General features: G+C 34.3%; 1 protein-coding gene across 3 annotated transcripts in view; it reads right to left on the bottom strand.

The window, feature by feature from the left end:
• The window catches only part of CCDC171 (coiled-coil domain containing 171), a 300,588-nt gene that overhangs the window by 91,831 nt on the left and 185,450 nt on the right, over nucleotides 1-23,307 (bottom strand). For all 3 annotated transcript variants that reach the window (XM_058565834.1, XM_058565832.1, XM_058565833.1), the window contains one exon: nucleotides 2,292-2,437. In XM_058565834.1, the coding sequence (XP_058421817.1) occupies nucleotides 2,292-2,437 (146 nt within the window). The remainder of the gene's footprint in view (nucleotides 1-2,291; nucleotides 2,438-23,307) is intronic.

The raw sequence follows: 23,307 nt of genomic DNA, 5'->3' as shown, positions 1-23,307 counted from the left end.
AGAAAAAATTAGGTGTTAGTAAAACCCAAGCCTTACTACAACTGTTACACATTTTAGTGTAAGTCATTATTGTTGAAAAATAAGGGTTGGTTATCATTGAACTCCTAAAAGTGTAAAACCTAAACATATTCACTGGTATATTTTCATCTTTAACTCATATCTTCAGTTATATTGCCTGCTATAAATTAGAGGGGGGAGAAATCTTAAGAATATCTTCAAAGTTAAAAAAGAGTGAAAAAGAAAGAAAAAAAATCATGATTACATTATTGATTTAAAATGTGCTGAAAAGGGGTCGGCCCCGTGGCTTAGCAGTTAAGTGCGCGCACTTGGCTACCGGCGGCCCAGGTTCGGATCCCGGGCACTCACCGACACACCGCTTCTCTGGTTCTCCGGCCATGCTGAGGCCGCGTCCCACATATAGCAACTAGAAGGATGTGCAACTATGACATACAACTATCTACTGGGGCTTTGGGGAAAAAAAGGAGGAGGATTGGCAATAGATGTTAGCTCAGAGCTGGTCTTCCTCAGCAAAAAGAGGAGGATTAGCATGGATGTTAGCTCAGGGCTGATCTTCCTCACCAAAAAAAAAATGTGCTGAAAAGGCAAAATTTTTATTCTTTTGGTTTATAATGAAAAAAACTTTTAAAAGCTTAGTGGTGGTAATATATTATAAATGGCCATAGTATGCAAAATAATATTTTCCTTTCTACATAGACTTTTTGTGCTATAATAATTGCACAAAAACCCTCTGTGACCTTGACTAGAACTACACAAAGTTACTAGTTTCTTCTGTCAGCTTTGTATATTGAATTTAACCTTAATAATGAAATAAAAAGGGTGAATGAAAATGCTGAAGACAAAAAGTTAATGGTAAATTATAAATTGAAAACTGTAAATAATGTATTAGCTCTCCAAATTTCAAATTAGCTTTCTTTGGTGTTATAAGAACACGTGCCCATGGTCACAGATCACAGACACGCCCAATTCCTGAAGTAGTAGCAATGTTTCGAAGACTCTGTATGAATCTGGAGGTTTTATAATGTTGTTTTCATTAATCCCAGAATTTTCAGAGCTATAAGATGCACTAGAAATTACCTAGGCTAAGTTTCTCCTTTGACATGAGGAAACTAACACCAAACAGTGACAACAAAAAGATGATTTAGTCATACTTATATTTTTAAAAAATGACAACTACACATATCTAATATGGTGGTGCAATGTCATAGAGTCTTACAATTTTCAAAAACACTATAGGTGGCTATTCAAACATGCCAATATTTTGGCCTTGTATAAACTCATTTTTTTCATTATGTATCAGCAATTTTTCAAGCCCCCTGGCAAAACTGTGGATATCCTAAGATTGCAGATTCTCTTTTCTGTGATTTAGTTTACAGACTAAATTCATATTTTATGATATTTTATGCTTAAAAAGAGAGTTTGTCTCAAAAAATTTTTTATTAATAGATGTATACTTTTGCAAGTACAGGAATCCAGAATTCCAAATATAGAAATCACTGAGTTTATTAAAATTAGATGTTTCTTTAATCTATAAATAGATTTTCTTTAAGCCACTATGTTGTACAAAGGACTATTATAAGTATTCCATAAAATTTGATGTGGGGAACAAATAAAAATACCCAATTTGAACTTCACAGTGTATGTCACCTTGATTACCTGGTAAAAGGAAAAACACTCTCATCACATGTACATCGTTGCCCACTCTGAAAACTGTCTATTTTTTTTATTTAATGTATTAGAATATACAGCTATAAAATTAAATGAATTTTCCATGATCAAGATGTTTTTATTGTACTTAAAAAGATGAAATTATACACATGTTGATTGTATACTAACACTTTCTTATGGAAATATTACTTGCAATATTAGTATATTATAATATTTGCAGAACAAAATTTGGAGGGCAGTAGGACAGAAGGGGATGAAGAATATGTGATAGAAGAAACTAAGCAAAACTTTTAAATCAAGAGTCTTACATTTCATGTTAATGAAAACGTAGTTTCAAACACGTAACACTACAACAGAGCCCAAAGCACACTTAATTAAAGGTTATATAGAAACTTATGCTTTTCTGAGATTTCTCAATAAAATATACATTTAGTATGTTGAGTTAAGAGTTTTCTTTTCTGAGGATATAACAGAGAATTTCAAAGAGAGACAGCTGTACTTTTGTTTTCTAACACTGTATTATCCAGGGCTAAAACCCGGAGCATGAAAGTAAGAATTGATCTTTTGTCTGTTTTAAGTGATCTCCCCAAAGTCCAAATGCTCACTTGGCTGCCACGCGGAGGGCACTCTCTGCATCGTGGATGTTCTCCTCCAGTAGACGCTTGTCCTGCTCCAGCTGGGTAAGATGTCTATTGAGCTGACGCAGAGATTGATCTTTTCTTCTCAGCTCCATCTTTGCCTCGGAGAGACTCTGCAAGCAGACAGAAAACAGAGTTACTTGTCAGCCCTGATAATTAACTTCAATTTATGCCATAGGCTATTAAACAAAGAAGGATACAGACTGACTGAGAAGTAGACTTGGGTCATTACACACCAAGGTTTAACAAATTTTCTGCAAAAATTTTACAAACTTACTAATTAGAAATGATAGAACTGATAAGATTTTGAAAAATGTTTAGCTACAAAATACAACTCTATTTTATTTTTTAAATACTGCAATGCAAATACATTTTATTCTTACCGAAAATATCTGATTATAAAAACCTCAAGTTGCATTTTCTTTTAATGATGAAAAAAATAAAGATTTCAGGGGGGAAAGCACATGAAATTTAGAGTCTATTTAAAACAAGAACTATCATTATGCCCAAAATGTGTATGTGATTGAGAGGAAGGTGGATTAGGACACCTACAAGAGAATGAGGAACCCAAGATTTAAAAGTACCTCTACTTTCTTTATAAATATGTCTATAATAGTTAGGTGGCTATAGATGTCCTGGTGAACAAACAAACCGGACTCTAAACTAAAATTCACTTACTTCCCATAAATAACTCTCATGTCAAGGATAGCAACACAAATGTGATTAACATGTTTCAATAGAGAAAGTTATGAATAATACTTGCATTTGGAATTATTTATGTTCCATATATATTTTCCTAGTCATAGAAGTATAAAATCCGTTGATTGAGATTTGCTATTTGCTTTAATATGAAATACTCACTTAGCACAAAAATCTCAAGATGCAAGTGTATAACTTTATCTTGGAACTTTAGAGCTAAAGGTCTTAGAGTCAGAAACTCACAATTTAAAGGAATATTTTCTAGACCTTATTTAAAATTCTAGGATGTAAAATAGTATAGGGATCAGAGGATCCCTTAGCACTAAAAATCTGCTCATTCCTTTGCCTATGAAGTTTCTAGAATATGAGCTTATCAAACAGTTTTTCAATTAAATTTGTGGGACAGTGAGCTAAATAATTGATTGTATACACATAATATTTTTTCTTCTTGCTCAGAGTTTAGCCACACATTAACATCCACAACTATGCTTCAAATATCCAGTAAAAAATAAGTAAAATGCAATAATGTCACGTTCAAACTCTTCTAATAGTATTTTCTCAACGCATTCACAATAGGTAGTATAAAAAACTCAAGCTGCCTGCATAGAGCTAAAACAATTAATTCACTCTAATGCTAGTGAATTGAAAGCAATCATCAGTCAAATCAGGTATATAAAAATGTTAAAAGTTTTTAAATTCAGTATTTCACTTTTCAAACAGTCAAGTTGCTGTCAGACAGATACAAGTCAAAAAATTAAAAATAAGCAAATTGTGATTACTTATTAGATATTATATTTTATTTTAAATCTTAAGTATTAACAGATCATCAAGAACATTCCACAATGGAAAGTCACTGATTCAAACCAACTTTAAAAAGACAACAGATGGGGCCAGCCCGGTGGGGCAGCGGTTAAGCGCGCATGCTCTGCTGCGACAGCCCAGGGTTCGCAGGTTCGGATCCTCGGTGTGCACTGATGCACCACTTGTCAAGCCATGCTGTGATGGCGTCCCATATAAAGTAGAGGAAGATGGGCACGGATGTTAGCCCAGAGCCAGTCTTCCTCAGCAAAAAGAGGAGGTGTGGTGACAGACGTTAGCTCAGGACTAATCCTCCTCACACACAAAAAAAGACAACAAACAATGGATTTTAAAAGCCATGCTAAACCTACTTATTCTGTGCCAATGTTAAGATATTTAAAGGCATTGAAGTATCATGAGATTTCTTTATTTAAAAAAATAAAACCCATTTGAGTCCTTTTAAAGCCAATATTTCTGACATCTTTCAGGGAATAAAAAATGCTATTTTTCAGATATGAAGATAAAACTAATGATCCACCACCAGTTACACATAAAGCTTGAATTCTTTTTCCAACAGAAATGATAGATTTGTGCCAATCCATTCAAATTCTCTTGCTCAGTAACTCTTACGACTAGAGGTTTATATTTGTGAGGAGTATTCAAGATATTGTCTCCAGCCTTGTCCAGACTAAAGCTCACTGGTCCAGTCTGAGAGAACCCATGACCTGGAATCATTATAAAACCACACTTGACTTCTCAACAATCCTATGATATCCTTTCAAAGAAGATAAAACTCATACAATTAGAACTTTTACTGTGATCTAAATCTTCTTGTTTCCTCTGGCTTTTGTTTTCATCTCTCAGGGACAATGGCAGGGAGCCACCAAACTCTTCTAAAGCTTGCACTATTTCAGAGGGTAGCAGAATAGACTATTCTAAGATTGAAATTACAAGAAATAAACAAAAAGTGGTCCAAAGTGATATAGATCACACTTCCTTAGTTGTGAAAATGAAAAGATAATATAGCTTTTGAAAAAAGGATAATCATAGTCATAGAGCTTATAGACACAGAATTTTCGTTTTAAAAAGCTGAGGGACATCACGATGGAATCTATGTGCATCGATGGATCCTAAGGTTCATGGAGATGTGTGCAAAACACCAAGACATAGAAAGTGATTCAATAATATGTCTTTTCCCTAATATTCACCTTTTCGTTTTTGATGACAAAGGTAGAATCTTTTAAAAATCCTAACACTGAGCTTTAAAGAAAGAAAAATATATTTACACGTGTGTATATACATCATGTATATACATATGTACCTACACCATATATAATGTATATTATATAGTATATATATAAAATTTTAAGTTCAGCTTTTCTTTTCTTCTGTGCAGATTTATCTAATTAAAACCCATGATAAACTTTATGGACTCTAATATTTCCAGCTGAATGACTGAAACCAAGAGGGTGTGCCTCTAGGCACCAAGGCAACGATGATAAGCAGCAGGTTAGCCACTAATTTCTCAACCAGGGTAGACTGTGAAAGTGTGATGTTCTGATATCCAAGAAACTGTTCAGGAGAGAATAGGATAAATCAAGTTTAATAACTCTGCTCCTAATTGTTCCCCCAATGCTCAACTCTAATTACTTGGAGAACTCTCCTGACTGTCACCTGATATTAAGTTGTTGGAAGCTGAGCCTGGAACAGCGAGATAATCAATAAACATTTAGTGGGGAGAAGAATGAAGATCCTGTTAAGCAGTGGGAACCTGCAGCACCCAAAGCCCTTCTGCTCATGAGAAAACCTATGGGACAGCCATAGTGATTGCAAAGCAATAATCCAAAGCACTGTTTTTAGGCCTTGAGGCCTTTAGGCAACAGTACGTTTGAGGAAAAAAGGTTAACACGGTCACCCTAATTACAGCCCACTTTCACATACTTCATATATAAGCGAAGACAAGCCAATTAGGTAGAAAGGAAGATAAGGGAAGTTTTATTTGTATACTAATTAAACCCCTGATGAAATTAAAGGAAAAACATACAGCTCTGTAATTGTGTCTGAGAAAGGTCACTTCAGGTTCAGTTATCAGAACAGCACAGCCTTGAGATATTTCACTTAATCCACAATACAGCCCTCATTTTGTACTCAGGTCTTAATATTTACAAAAAAAAAATTCAAAGCCTGATACTGCATTTATCTTTAAACTGTGTTGTGAACAATATTAGCTGTTAGAAAGTTAATGCTAAATATGATAACGAGAGTCTTTAAAAAGACAGAAAAATATTTCACCTACACAAGAACCAGTGCCACAATATTATTTATCAAAGATTCTGAGTTTTCACTTTAAATCCAAAATGTTTTAGAACAAATTTTTGCAATAAAATCCCAAACTGACTGTATTTCAAAAGCTATTCTGCAATATATTTATTGTATTTCTTTTTAGATAGTGATATTATTGCTCATCTTCATGTACACCTCTCATAGTCCAGGAAAAAAAGCCAATGCTTTCACTAAACTACTCTTCTAAGAAGATATTTTTACATCTGGTTGTTTTCCTAAGATGGTCACAAAAAGCTATTTATTACTAATGAAAGCTGGCAGGAAAAATATGAATACCAAGGAAGTAGTTAAGTGTAGGGAAAGCTTAGGGATAGAATATACGAGAGATATGAATATTTTAAAAACAACATATTTTTTAAATGTTTTTTTCTTATCTATTGTTTCTGAAGTTTGTATAATAAACATGTATTACTATTGAATAAGCACACAAATTACTTTTTTTAAGTCATACGTAATTTCATATTTCTAAAGTTTTAAATGTTTATTAAGGCTAATATATTTTAAAAAATGAATTGGAAATATAAATTGAAATTCTATTAGTTTGCACCTATGAAAACACTTTGCACAGTGGAAATTTTTTTAAATAGCTTTATTGAGATATAATTCATATAGCACGTAATTCACTCTTTTAAAGTGTACAATTCAGTGGGTTTTAGTCTATTCACAGAGTTGCGCAACCATCACCAGTGCAGGTCTTTTTTGAAAAGAAGTTCTTTAAAAAAAACACAAAACTTATGAAAACAACATGGTTACCTAAATATAGTATGTTTCATTTCACCAAACTCTAATTTTAAACTACACAAGATATACAAAGTTTATAATTTTGTTCAGTAATAGGTTCAAAAATACAAAATTTATAACATGAATTTCCTGAATCACAATATTTGATTAATAAACATGGTATAGTACCAAAGTTAAAGTTATCTGAAAGAATGGGCACAACTCTCCAATTAATATTTCTGAATGTTAAGGGAATCATCACACACAGTTCCTTCTCCTGAGGGTTCAGTATAGCTATGCTTCACACCATTAGGCCAGCTAGGAAGACCGAGCCCCAGGGGATATCGCTTTTATAGATTTTCTTTTGTCTAATGGGAAATATCTATGGATCCACATTCCTACAGACTAAAAGCTAATGGTTTATTCAATTTGGTATAAAAGTTTGTCATACAAAATGAAAGGCAAGACAACAATACAAGTGTTATAAAGAATTAAGCTACATTTCCCAGGTCAGGGAAAAAAACATCTATAACATTTGTTTTTTAATATACTGCTGTCGGGCTGTAACTTTTGAATAAAAAGTCCTAGATTGTGATAAATTGGGTAAAACATCTCAGGGCACTAAAACTAATGTTGGAAAAGGAAACAGCGTTGTCTTCAGCCCTACTGTTATAATGTGACCACTAGAAAATTATATCAACCAAGAACTGAGTAGCTGCCGAGTGGATCCAACTATGCAGGTTGCCCCAGAAAGTATCAAGTTAAAGTGATACAACCAGCAAGTCTACAACGGGTATACAAGTCAGGGGTGAAACTAGAGAAGACTATATTTTACAATAAAGCTTGAAAATCTGTGAGATAAGCAATTAGAGAATTCACAATAAATATACAGTAGCAAAAGATGCTGGTGCGTGGTAAAATTAATATATGAATAAATTTCAGTCTTAGTTTTCTACACTTTACATGGATAATTTGAATTAAAAGTTCTGCAATTTTAAGTTATCTTCCTTAGAGACATGATCTTTTATTATTTTCTAACAGTCATCCTATGCAGAAGGTAGGAGACATTTATAGACTAAAGCTGAAGATCAAATAACTCACCCACTTTTGGGTTGAATAAATGACAGTTCTAGCTAGAATTCACATGTCTAGTAAGACAGCAGATGTGAAAGTATCCTATAAACCATAAAAAGCTACATAAATTTAATATGCATAATTAATGCAATACTTAGACTTCTACATGTAGTGTCATCACATAGTCTTCTTTACATCCCCACCTATATGTGGCAACTTATGAGTTTCTATATTATTTCCACATCATTATTTATACATACACATAGTATATACAAATATATATATATTTTTAAAAATAACTATTTTTATCATACTTGAAAAACATAAAAGAAAATTAACAAAAGTGTAAAATAAGTGATTTTTATAAATAGGCCATATGGTAGATGATTATCAAAAAATGCAGCAATTGAGCAATGAAAATTCACCTTTAAAATTTCAAAGTATGCTCTGAGACTTTGTTGCAAAATGCTTTGATTATTGGTACCATATTCTCACTTATTCCTTTGAAAATGTCCTCCTAAATTTCATCAGTATAAAATGAAAAAGTTAATCCTTCCCAGTCAACTAACTGAAAGTGATCAATAGTAAAATACAACAGAAAGAAAAGGAACCTCATAAAAGTATTCAAAATATACTGAATGTTGCTTGTTCTAAGCCTCACATATATACTACAAAATTCTGGTAGACTAAAGGCGTTAGATAATAATAAGGTAATGTGGGAGAGAAATAGTTAAAACATTTTAAATGACAAAAAAAGGAAGATAATAAAGAGAATCACGAGTGCTCTCTCAACTGGAAAATAGAAAAGTAGAGAATAGACAAGTGGTAGCTAGATTTCTTGTGACACATGGCATGTAGGCAGTAATGTGGCAGTAATGTTTTCTCCAAGTGTAAAACAAACTGTATTTAGCTGCACTACAGACCTTATGAGACAGAAACTAGCTGCAGGTGACAACCATCATGATGCTGTTGTAATAAAATCAGCACCTCTATGACCTCTAAGTTCTTTCAGTGAATCCCTAAGAAATACAAGGGGATAGAATACACATAGGTTCTTCTGTTGGACCTTATCAGCCATGGACTACTCAGCAGGTTCTAAAAACTTCATACAGTTGACAATCCTACCTATGAGGAGGTCCAAAAAGTTGCTGAATTGCCTAGAAATATTTCAAATGAGTCAAGTTATGAATTAGGTTGTAGAAAAATATCATTTAGAATTAAATGCTGTTTTAAAATCACTTGAGAATTACCTAAAACAACTAAGAAGAATTTGAAAAAATATGAATAATTTATAAAGGGCTTCACATAGCTGGGTCCCTGACATTTAAATAAAAAAAAATTATTGTTGGAAGAATTTTTAAATTTCAAAAATTCTTTTTGTGATGTAATTGAATAATAGGGCAGGTAATCCTAAATAATAATTAAAATATGCTCACATTAATATTTTCATTGTACTACAGAATTTAAAATATCATTTATCTTGAATATGCTATATATCAAATAATATTAATATAAGTAAATCAAACATCAGATGAGTAAAAAGCAATTATTTAAGAGAATCTGAAGGCCAAATTTAAATTAGAAAAATAAATTTAGGTTCTTTTCAACTCAAACAAAGTCTGAGTTTTTTCTTAAAAGTTTATTCATTGGAAAAATTTTTGTGTATTAAGTATTTTACCACTGATTTCTACCTCAATTTTAGAGGTATATTCACAAGGAGAAAAATTCTGAACAGCAAACATTTACGAACTTTCACTACCTGGAGCCTTCCACCTTTGTATGAAGGCACTAGGCCTGTTCTTGAACAACGCCTGTCATGTTGTAAGTATTCAATAAATGTTTGCTATTATAACTTCTTTCTCCCAAATCTTGGGAGAAAAATACAGCTTGAGTGACAAGTGAACCAGATCAGCATCATCAGGCGAGCGTTCCGTAGCAGTCACGTAACTCCTTTGATTCTTCATAGTCCACCCAATGAGGTAGGTCACATTACCACTCCTGTTTTATACTCAGAGAAACTAAGGAACAGAAATTAAGTAACCTTCCCAAGGTCATGTAACCATTAACTGGGCTTATGCCAAAATGTGAACCCAAGTCTTCTGAATCTAAACCCTTATTCTTTATCACCACAATGATATTAGTAACCATTTCTCCAGATTTTCCATAAAACCCACTAACTGGGAAATCCCATGGAAATGTAAAACCAATATTTCACCTATTTATCAACTTCTCAGTAAAGTATTTCAATCTATTTAAATGGCTGCTTTCTATTTATATTGAAATGAACTCCAATAAGGACGTGAGTGTAATATAATGACACACTTTCAACATCAAAAATCAAAGCAGACACAATTGAAGATTCCTTGTGTGAAAGTAGGATCACTGTCATTATTTATTACATTGTGTTAATGAAATTTAAAAAAAATATTTACAAAATAAGGATGAATTATACAGCACCCCTCTACAGTGCAGAATTTTATATGGTTCAAAGACCACATTGGGCCGTTGCTTTTTTTTTAACCTTTCAAAGAACATTGGAGTTATCTGCGTCTCTTTCTTTTATAAGTTAGCAACAACAGCATCGAAATTTCCCTGCAGATCTTGAAATATGGCTGCCTAGTATAACCTCAACTTTTTAAATATTTATTCCAGGATCTCCACGCTATCACAACAGTATATCAAGCTCTATAATATCAGCACTTGTAGCTAAACCCCTCTGTGAAGGAGATTTCAGCTACTAGGTAAAAAGTCATCTACGTGCCTAATTTAATCCAAAAACGCCATCCTTAAAGAACTGACACCATAGACTATATTATAATGTTACAGTAACAGAAGAATTAGTAATTAGTATTGAAACTTGTTAATCAAAGATATAAAAGTAGAGTTGCATTTGATTTAAAAGAATTTTATTACACTTACTCTGAAGGGATGAAAGGGAGGAGATGGGGGAAAGCAAGGGAACTGAAAGAGAGATCGACAATTTAAATACAGTAGCTCCGGTGCCACTCCATGTCATAAACATCTCCCTGCAGCGAGCCCGTAACAGGAAACATGAACGCAGCAAACAGCAACAACAGCCGCATCTGCTGCTCACCTGGTTATCCTCACTTCCCGTGCACCTCTGATACGGCGAACACTCGAACAAGGAGGTAAAAGTGAGAGGGATTCCCCTGTATAAAAAATGTACTTTCATTCAACTCGGCCCCTGAACGTAAACCACCGCCTTCATTTGGTGCCCAACCGAAGGAATGGCAACATATTCCAGCATGGAAAACCTGGCTGTTTTGGATTTGTTCAGAATATGTCATCTCTAACTTGCCCCTCCAGAAGAGACTTTGTAAAGGAATAAAAACAAACAGAAACAGTTTACTGAATTGGGTAGAATGAAATGGGAAAAAAAAAAAATGAAATGGCTTAATTGTTTTTCCACTAACAACTTCAAATATTCCCTGTTAGATTTCTCGAAGGGATTCTTAAAGATAACTTTTGACTACACAAGATTTTTGCATTATACACTCACTGATCCTAAAACCTAACCTCAACACGGGATGTGACTCTAGGGTATTTATTTGTTCATTCAACATACATTTATTGTATGCCTCTCCATGCCAAAGCCATAAATAATAATAATAATAGCTAACATTTTCTGAGTACTTATCTTACGTCAGACATGAACACAATTAGTCCTCATAATAACTCTATGAGGTAAGTACTACTATGATTTCCATTTTACAAATGAGGAAACTGAGGCACAGAGTTCAAGTAAGTTGCCAAAGACTACAGAGAGCCAGAGTTCAAAACCAGGCAGTCTGACATGTAAATAAATAAATATGTAAATACAAAGATTATACTCCTCTTGGAAATGATTTCCTATCTAAAAGATGAGACGAGGTTTGAAAAGCAGCTGGTATTAAATCTAGGTGTTCAGAGTTGTGAAGAGCAGAATAAAACGGCATGTTCTCAGAAATACAGAGGTCAGGTACGGCTGAAGCATAAGGTGCTATTGAGGATGGCAGGAGAACAGACTAGAAAGTTACATATAGGCCAGATATGGTCAGAAAACTAGACTTTTTCTCGCAAACGCTATTTATACAGTGATCCAGAGATGCATCCAGATATCTCAGGGGAAACATCTGAATTAGTGTACTCCCAACCTCCTTTCGTCTTTCGACCAGAATTTGCTTTAATGTTTTCTATGAGCTTTTGTGTAAGATTTTATGCAAAGAAGGGTTCCAGGGCTAACACTCGCCAGCTATTGTCATAGAAAGCCATGGGAAGCTGCTGGAAGATTCGCAGCCATGGAGCAGCATTCTCTAATCTCTGTCTCAGGGATCATATATACAAACCATCGCTGCCAAATTAGAATAAATACAAGAGATCATTCTGGCCAGACTGCAACAGCTCATTCACATCTTCAGTTGCACTCTAACGAAGGTTTAATAAGATTTCACTTTTGAGTATAAAGATTCAGTGATATACTAGATAAAAAAGGATTTTAAAAATAATTGGCTTGTAATAGATACTTTTCCCTAAATGCTAAAGAATATTATATCAAATTCACTTTTACATTACTCAGAGAGTATATATTTAATATTTACTTTATATAAATGCAGCATCGAAGCCATATATTTTCTATTTCTGTTACCGAACCAAATGGGCTGACCTCCTGGTGAGTTAAATAAGACTCTACACCAGTGGAAGTTGTCTCACAAAGTAAAGTGTATTTGCAGCAAATAGGAGACCACCCAGAATCATTTCCAAAGTCATGGCGTCTTGGAACAAAGAGAAGCAGGGACCTTTATTTCGGATGGGGAATGAATATTCAAATGGGAGAGGCAGGTATTTGCTTGCGCAGGCTCAGTTGGAAAACAAGCTTCCCCATACACGGCAGGTTACGGTAATGAGGACTGAGCTCCTCCTATATAGTTTAAAAAATTTTTGTTAGATTTTACCAATAACGAATTGGTTATTATGCTGGGTTATTTTGAATAACAAAGGTTAGAATAAAGTTACCACTGGCAATAACCATCAAGTGAGGTTTCTAAATAACTAAATTGGTTGGTACCAGGTTTCCTATTATGTGATAAACGAACCGTGAAAGTTATTTTTTTAAACATATATGACTGAAATATATAATTTTTAATCCCTCTTCACTCCTATTAATCATAGAAAAAGAGACTGAAGCTGAATACTAAATAGGTTATTAAAACAAAGACGAAGGCTCACATCTAAAACAACCACAGCTTCAGCAACAGTTAGCAAATTCAAATAAAGTACTAGGAAAAAGCAGAGAGACCGACCCAAGCCTCAGTGCAATTTCTTGAGAAACTATGCTTAGGAAAACTTATGTCTTTGTTCAGGTAGTAACAGTTGAAAATATACATATTCCGAGGAAGTAACTTAATACAGCAAAACACATTATTTTATAGCTTTGCTTTAAAGGAAATTTTCCTTTGTGAGGATGTGCACGTGTGAGTGCATGCGCGTGTGTGAGTGTGTACACACATGTATATATACATACTCAATAAACAGTGCCATTTTGATTAAAAAGAGCTTCCCATAAAATTAGCATGGTTTACATTTCTGACCCCTCTGTAACCAACCCATTCACCTGAAGAAAAACACAGCGGTTCTGTCCTTCTAAATGAGCGAGATCACCATCTAGTGGTGACTCCTTGAAATGTCAAGCATATGGCTTCTGGAGCCCTAGAAAATGCTTTATGGAATGTGGTTAACCGAGTCTACATAGTCTAGAACATTCAAGTTTATTCAAAGAAAAAAAGCAAAACACACTGAATAATCTTTTTCTTTTTATACTAATAAAAACTCTAGAGCAAGAGAGAAAAGTGCCAACTAGACATACAGCTCACTGTTTTCAATCCACCTAACAAACAGGGGAAAAGAGCTACAGATGTTAAAACATAAAGTTATACCAAATTTGGTCAACATGGTTAACTAGAAAACAGATTATTTTTCTTTTTTGTATTTTACAAAGTAAAAAAAAAAAAAGTTATTACAGTGGATTAGAGGAAAGTATATGCTCCTGTCCCACTGACATCCAGCTTGACCACACCATTGGTGGTGCCTCTTCAGGGAAGAGGATTATATATTCCCTGTCCTGTCAGAATCGAGAGCACCCAAGCTACTTTCTTTAGCCAAAGAAATGTGTGCAGAAGTAAAAAAAGTCACTGCCTGGCAGACATGAGACCAGCAATGTCCTACATAGAGACATCTACCACAAGACCAAGAGCATCCAAGGTAGGAGCTGCTCACAGAGCGAGGAACCCATGAAGCAAAAGCACTGCTGATCCATGACGGGCATGTATAACACATGAGAAGGCACTAGTTGTAAGGCCACTGAAATTTTGGAGTCATTTGTTAATACAACATTACACAGGTTTTCCTGACTGATACAGTTCTATTCCCACATACGGCAATTTACTCTAGCATTTATATAGCTATGAAATCATCAGTGGATACTTTAGAAAATCAGTTTCCAACCTGGTTTAACACTGGACCATCGGTAGAAGAAATGAATTTTAATTAAATATTAAAAACTACAGCAACTTATTTGATTTTTAGTCAATATAAAGATATGATAAAAGTATATTGCTATCTTACAGAAAAATATTGAGTTTGCACACTACAAATTAAAATAAATTTATCTGTACAGCTATAATTCATAAATAACATGTTCTTACAAAGCCTTCCCTAACTTATATTTAGTATTATGCATATTTTAATTTAATATTTTCCACTCTAAAAGATCTAATGAGGAGAAAATATATCTAAGCAATTCTTTGTTCTTTTTCTTTCCCTTCTTAAAAATAAATTATACTTATTGACATTTTAAAATGGCAATAACATATTTATAAATTTGAAAAAGGGTATTATAATATTGTAAAACATAATATTGTATTCTTAAATACATATATGATATATACATTACTAATGTGCATGTAAATATATAAATGTATACATTTAAAATTTTGAAAGGTATACACCAAAATGGCAACAGAAATACTCTCTTCTTTTTTATTAGTATTTTTCCATTATTTTCAACATAATATGTATAAATTTTATGTAATCAAAAAATGCAAATTTATAAGATTAACTTTCATCACAAAATCTTAGTTTAAATTTATATACAGAATATCATAACAACAGTAATTGAAATTGATTTTTTTAATGTGCTCTACTAGCAAGTTTTATAATCTTTTATCAAATAATGAAAATTTTATATATATAACTATACACACACATATATAGTTAAATTTAATCAATATCATTTATCCAATGCCTTGGAAAGAAGGTTTCAATGATTTGTTTTCCTTCCAAAGAATAAGCAATAAGGACCTTAGTATTTCTTAAGCTAATAGTCACATCATAATACATATCCACCTGATTCAGAGGATTTTGTCAAACCCCCTCTGTAATTAAAATTGCCTCTTTCTAAGACTTTTAGCCATGACACAGCATAGAAGCCCTAAATCCACATTCTTTACAGACAAATGATTTTTTAAATTCCACAAGGACTCTATGTCTGTTCTGTGTCACAGGACACAGATCAGAAAAACAGATGAATTCTATTTCCATCACAGACGTGCTCTTGATGATTTTGGTCCACTTTGATACTCTGACTTTACTCCTGAAATAAGATAAAACCTCTATAAAGGTGTTTCCTGTTTCATCTATCATAGTGATTTTCCTTGTCAGTACTCTCAACAATAATCCTTGTAGAGTGCATATACTTTCCCAAATACATTTTGGAATTTGGCCAGGTTTTTGCTTTCAGAAGACAAAACTGACATATGGCTTTACCTTTTATAGTTTCAGGCATTCTAATTTTATAGAGGTTAATACTACCTTATATAATTTTCTGGAATTAAAACATAGAAAATGATACTTGCCAGTATTCCATAAGATCAAAGCATTACAAGGTCATATTCATTAGGTGACCCTTTAATTGTGAAAATACTAAAATAAAATGCAATTTATTAAGATTAGTAAACAGTGGTGTTTTCTGATAGCATTAAGTTAGTAATGTAACAGTGAAATCTTACTAAACCTCTAAATAAAACTTGAGCATGTTAATTAAATGTTTCCTATAAACAGAAAGGTATCATCATTTAGAATACATAGTTCCACATAGGGGTAAAATTACCTCTAAAATGAATTAAATATTGCCACCTAATCATGTCAGAAATATAATCATATAATTAGATAATTACCTCCAAAATCTGAGACATTTAAATTTATGGTCATCCCATTACAAATGTAATCTTCTGAAGCTGCTTACTATAATTGATCACAGTTAAATTAACATTTCTGAAACAAAACCATCACTAAGTCTCAGATTAATGAAAACTAAAACAAGCACATTCAGAGAGTAAATAAATTTTGGTTAGCCCTTTAAGTTATATTGTACCCTTTAATAATATAAAAATGGGCCCATTGAAACAACAAATAAAAGTATTTTCATAGCTAACCATGGAATATTTGTAATGAAAATACACAATTTGTGTCATTTTTTTTGTATGTGTGTGAGACAGATTAGCCCTGAGTTAACATCCAATGCCAATCCTCCTCTTTTCACTGAGGAAGACTGGCCCTGGGCTAACATCCGTGCCCATCTTCCTCTACTTTATATGGGATGCCACCACAGCATGGCTTGACAAGCTGTGCATCAGTGCGTGCCCGGGATCTGAACCTGTGAACCCTAGGCCACCAAAGTGGAGCGCACGAACTTAACTGCTACGCCACCAGGCCGGCCTCGCAATCTTTTCATATCAGTGAATTCAAAGGAAATAATGTTTTTTCTAGTAGAGAAAAATCTTACTATTATCATCATCCATAAACATCTCCAGGTTGAGTTCCTTGTTCTACCCATTACTAGCTCTGCAACCTGGGGCAAATTAAATTCTCTGTGCCCTGGTTTCCTCATCTGCAAATTATAGACAATAATATTTATCTCAAAAATTATTTTAAAGATTAGGTGAGATTATCTGCAAATTGCTTAGCAGAGTGCTGAGAAAATAATATCTAATGCAAGGATGAATGCCAACAAAAATTACACAGTCCCTGCAGCCATAGTCCACATAGAGGTTAATAAGATTACAGAGAAGCCCCACTGTAATCAATAATAAAACAAACCACTGAGCAAACACAAGTCATAAGATTATAAAACTGCATATTTATATTATATAAGGTATTTTTAGCATGTTATCAATTCAATTAATCACAGAGGAAATTCTTTATTTAAGTAGAAACTAAAGAATCACATTTAATAATGCCAAAAATCAACTTCAGTCATATATTTTATGTGGCATGATGTAAATGTAAAAATATCACTTACAAAATTCCAAATAGTTTACATAACTTGAAAACTCTGGTTTTCAGACTTAAATGTATATTTCAGACTAAAATGTAACTTCATTTAAGGATGGAGTGACAAGAGATCAAATGCCAACTGCAGCTGAATAAGGTCAAATTAGAAGAGAAAGAGATTAGACTTGTATGCCACCGAGAAGTGGATTCAACATGTGGATGCCCACTATAGACTTATTTGGCCTTTCTATGGTGTTTCACAACCAAAAGTTTAAAAGTAAAAATCTTTATAGACTTCAACTTTAGTGGAAAGGAAACGCAGATCATGGGGAAAGTTGATTAAGATGAAAAGTAAAGACACCCTAAGGAAAATTCCTTGTAATTAGTACTTCTTTACAAAAAGCAAGACAAACAAACAGGAGGCTGGGGCAGGGGACAGAAAAGAAATCAAAGCCAAAATACCCGAACACCCTCCAACTACAAGGGACTTTAATATTGCAACAAACCCAGAGAAAGAGAGAAACCCAGAAAAGTCATAAACATTGATATTCAGGCTACCAGGAAAAATACGATTTCAAACATTTTTTTAAAAGGCAGTTTTGTAGGCCTATTGATTCCTTTTGCACATTTCAAGGTAAAGTAGTTACTTTGTAGTTGCCTTAATAATATAACAAAGATCTCTCAGGAATCTGGATTTAACAAGAACCCTCTCTATTTTTGAAAGAAAATCCAAAGACAAGTTACAGCTCAAACTAACTGGAATAAATGGTATGCAAGTGCATGTGCTTCACACACATCTACTTACGTAATAATCCTACTTTTCTTCCAAAGCATAAGTCAATGAATCTTCCCTGCTGGACTATAAATTCCAAGGTCAGGGACAAAGATGTTTATTAGTATAATTACAACAAAGAAATAATACCATTAAGCCTCCAGTTCCAGGTTTCATAAGTTAATAGCAATAGAAGATTAAGGAAGTGTCAAGTGTGGTTTTAATTCTTAGACACTAAAAAAATTTCTAGTGTAGCTCTCTTCTTTTACATGATCTAACTTCTAGTTGCATTTTCATTTGATCTTTGAAGTTGCTAACATTTTTAAAAAGTACTTGCAAAGTACAGTTCTGTGATCATAAAAATTAAGATATGGCCTTAAGAAAAGAGGGAGAAAAAAGCCAAAATTGCTAAATGGCTGAAAGGAACTCATTTATAATATAATGAATCACTCAGCTTTAAAGAAATTCTTCAACAAGATCTCTATGTTCAGTTTCTAAATACTTAAGATTCTACACAATTCTTAAACAGTGTTTGAAATCTATTTCTATAAAATTGCAAATATGCACAGTACCAATAGGTTCTTGACTGCTCTACAATATCCAATGGCTTCACTTTCTACTCCCAATAATAAGCAGAGAATCAGTATTTCACAGGAAAAAGTTCTTGACATTATAGTCAAACACTTTGGGTGCATGATTTCACATAATAAAGAGAATTGCATTAAACGGAAACATCTAATTCTCAATGTCTGTGCTTCCTTTTATTATAGACTTTATCATCATTAGAATTGATTGAAAAGACCAGGTAGTTGTTGTGGGATTTTATTTGTGTTGTTTGGGGGAAATCTCTTCTTTAATATGCTTTCCTTCTAATAAGCAGCAAACGGTAGCATAGAATTTAGAAAATAAATACCCCTGCTATCTTCTGCCACTAGAATAATATATGAATTATAATACTACAGAGGCTGTTTATGTACCCTCTGGTTATAGCATATCTGAAACATTTAAAGCTAAAGTAAATCTCAGCAGGTCATCTAGATCTGGTGGATCTTTCATGTCTTACTTCTCAGAACTTTTCACCACCATTGAAACAAACAGTAACACAAACACTTTCTTATAAGGATATTTAGTTTAAACTAGATATTCACTTAATGCCTTAGTCATTTATGAAATTATAAAAACTGTCCCAAAAAAGATTCCAACAAGGAATTTTCTGGGTACCACGAGTTGTATCACTGCTTGAGGACCATCGACCTAGTCAAATCTCAACAAGTCTAGAGGAGCACCAACCCCTCTACCAAAGACGACAGGTAAGTTTATTATCCTTAATAAATCTCCATCAACTTCCTCAGTCTCACTCATTCAGTAGTGAGCTTCTTTTGATATTTGCTACCATTATGACACATGGTCTTTACAAATAGTTTTAACATAGTTCTTACGTTTACACACAGTTTTAACATACATATCATGAATCTTTTGCATAGCAAGTTTTGCAGAATCTTCTCAATAAGAAAGAAAACACATGGCAAGCAGATTTATAGCAATTTAAGTTTTAGATGCTTTAGACCTTAAAACAAGTAACTAACTTTCATGATGCCCTGTTTATACAATCTCACATCTTCAGATCTTTTGTCTCTCTTCCTTTCTTTCTTTTCATTCTCTCTCATCTTTATGTATTTTCGGAATCATGGCTTCCAATTTAGACATACTTAGGTGGTCCTAATTTCTTTAAACTTCACTTAACCATCATCCTCCTTCAGGTTATTATGTATCATCTTTTCTTTTTGTCCTTGTTAATTTCCCAAAAGTAAAAATCTATGTCTACTACTTTCATTCCACACATCAGATATAATAAAAGAGCAGGAATTTTAGAGACCACAGATCTAAATGCACATTCCTACTTTAATATTTACTAGCTGAGGAAACTTGGTCAAATTACTAACATCTCTGAGTCCTATTTTCCTAATCTGTAAAAAAGGAAATTATGCTGCCTATATCATTGGTGGTTGTGAGGATTGAATGTGACAATATATTTCAAGTATCTAGCAGAGAGCCAGACACAGTGATCACTCAATAAATTAAATGCTTGCTATTCTGTGCCATGTGAAATCTGGCCTCTGGTTTCACTGTTCTCCCAGCAGAGGCAGGACTCAATATGCCAGCGTCCAGTTCCCAGACTCTTCCGTATGCCAATCAAGAAGGAGAAAGCTTCACTTACGAACTAAAGATATATAAACCCGGCTGATTATTTTTTCAAATCAACAGAAGCTAATTTTCTGAGCTGCTTTTAGAAAAGAGTGAAACAATGTTACGGAGAAAAGTAGTTTTAATGTAAAACTTAACAACTGACAACCTACAATTTTTAAAAAGCAATACCACTCAGTCTTCTATAGTACCCTCTCTCTATGATGGCCCTCTCTATTTCGTATTACACTTAAGTTGACACATATCTGTTCTCCCCCAATTAACTGAGATACATTTGGGGACAGGAACAGCTATTTGTTGAATAAATCTTTTCTTTGAAAACTATCTTCTTTTAAAGAGTTTCTGCATATAAATCAAAGAATATGAAGAAATTTTTAAACAAATCTAAGCATATGCAGATATATTTTAAACAAAGTTTTTAACACAGATTCAAGCTTATTGCATAATATTTCTGCGCATTTGAGATCACTGAACATGCTTTCAATGAAATTCTTCACATAAGGCTTTTCTAGGTCCTGTTTTTCTACACCTCCTCTTTTTCTTACTGCCTTCCGGATTTAGATCTTTCCTACATTTATCTGCTCTCTCTTTCACGTCTTCAAGATATGTCATCTACTCCTTACATCTTTGACACTTTACTACAATCACCAACTATACATTTCCTCACTAGATTTATGATCATCTCAAATCAAATAAAACCAAAAACTGAAATCATAATCTTTCTTGCATTCCCCAAACTGACCCCCGACTCTCTCTCTTAATGTCAGAAATACCATTAATCTTACAAAGTAAAATATTGATTCATCTTTATTCCTCTCTGGTTCTATAACTTCTATGTTTACTCTGTTATGAAGTCCTACTATTGAAGACTTTTAAGAAAGAAAAGTCCTCATCTCAGGTTTTTTTAAAATGAGTTATAAGAAATAACAAGATTAATCCTTTTCCCTCATTCTGGCCCAGAGGAGAGTAGGTCAGGTATGGAGAATTCTAACATTAATTGCTCAGGCACAAAGAAAGGATACTTAGAAGTAGAAAACCTTATTCAGCTACAAAAAACCAGAGGTTCAAAAATCACAAGATCTTTGAACCTAAGGGGCCTATTCATCATAAAAAAAAAAAAAAAAAACTTAGGGCACCTTCACCCAACTAGCTTAATCAGATTAAAAGCACATGTATACAAAATTAGGAATAAGAAGCTGATAATATAAGATAAATGTAAACATTTAATGATTACAAAAAAAGGTATAGCATGTTTCTAGATGTATGTGAAGCACATTTTCAAACTTGAATGAAATGAAAGATTTCTATAAAAATATACAGTCGGGCAACAGAGTCAAGAAGGCCCAAAGTCCAGCTCAAGATAAACTTCCTCTCCCTACCAAAACTCCATTTTAGGAAAAAGTATCAACAAACAACAAGAAGAATAAAGGGAGAAGGGCCATCAACAGAAGAAAGATTTCAAAAAATGTATATGAAAGGCAGAAACTGCTGATAAATGAAGTGCAGCAGAGGAAGCTTCAGCCTTCAGCCTAGAGTGCATGTGGAAGACGTGTACAGAAAAGAGGAGTGGTGCTCTACAACTCGGAAGAGGCTCCAGACGTGAAGACACAAGGTTCAATACTTGAAAGTCTGCGCTCAGAATGATCCACCCCCGCCTGCTCCCCTAACTGTGCAGAACCCACTGCAACCAGACATTTACCTGCAAGGGGAAAAAAGAGAGAAATTTATTCCATAAAACAAACTAAAACAAAACAAGAATTGGGGGAGTTCTCTAAGGGAGCACTAGGCAGCTGGGTATGAGTGGCAGTGCCACAAAACAAAGACCAGCGTAATCATGTGGGGGTCACCCAGCCTAACAGCCAGCTCACAGCCCATTCACTCTAAAGGAAAGATAACCAGTCACCAAGTCTTGTCTTTAAACAAAACTCTCCTAATTAGCTGTTCTTTTTCTTCATTCTTAAATGTGAACGACCAAACAAATCTTATCATAAATTTGAGGAAAGCCTTGGTTCCAGTTACTAGGACTAGATAACAAATGACTCCAAAATGTAGTGGTGTAAAACTACTGTTAGGCTAGTGGATTCCGTGGATCAGGAAACGAAAGAGGGCACAGCAGGGACTGCTGGTCTCTGCTCCTTGATAACTGGAGCCTCGGCTGAAGGCCGACTGTGAAATCAGCAGGAGGCTCATTCACACGTGTCCAGCAGGGGATGCTGGCTTGTTGCATGAGACCTTAGCTGGGGCCATTAGCTTAAAACTGCCATACGTGGTTCACCATGTGACCTGGGCCTCCTCAGAGAATGATGGCTGGATTCCAACAGAGAACACCGAGAGAGTCCAGAGGAGCCGAGAGTGTGAGGAGAAGGAACAGGCAGCAGCCGTGTTGCCTTTTAGGACCTGGTCCTAAAAGTCATGCAGTGTCCGGGCCAGCCCGGTGGCTTACTGGTTAAGTTCACACACTCCGCTTCGGCGGCCCAGGGTTTGCAGGTTTGGATCCTGGGCGCGCACCAACACACTGCTTGTCAAGCCATGCTGTGGTGGCATCCCATATAAAGTAGAGGAAGATGGGCACGGATGTTAGCCCAAGGCCAATCTTCCTCAGCAAAAAAGAGAAGGATTGGCATTGGATGTTCGCTCAGGGCTGATCTTCCTCACACACACACAAAAAACACGTATAAAGTAGAGGAAGATGGGAATGGATGTTAGCCCAGGGCCAATGAGGAGGATTGGCAACAGATGTTAGTTCAGGGCTAATCTTCCTCATCAAAAAAAAAAAAAGTCATGCAGTGTCACTTCTTCCTTATTCCATTCATAGGGGCAGTCACAAAGCCAACCCAATTCAAAGAGAGGGAAATAGACTCTACCTCTTGATATAAGAGTGGCAAGATTCTAAAAGCATTTGTGGGACCAGAAATATAGCTGTGGCCACTTTAGGAAAATACAATCTTCCACAGCCTCCAAAATGAAAGAAAGTGATCAGTGGAAACAAACACAAAAAATATATAAAGAACTCAGAAGAAAGAAAGAAAACTTAATTGTGTATTG

The sequence above is a fragment of the Diceros bicornis genome, chromosome 22 (assembly GCF_020826845.1).
Source record: "Diceros bicornis minor isolate mBicDic1 chromosome 22, mDicBic1.mat.cur, whole genome shotgun sequence".
Lineage (NCBI taxonomy): Eukaryota > Metazoa > Chordata > Mammalia > Perissodactyla > Rhinocerotidae > Diceros > Diceros bicornis.
The sequence above is the reverse complement of the archived record's forward strand: the minus strand, read 5'-3'. Positions and strand labels throughout refer to the sequence as shown.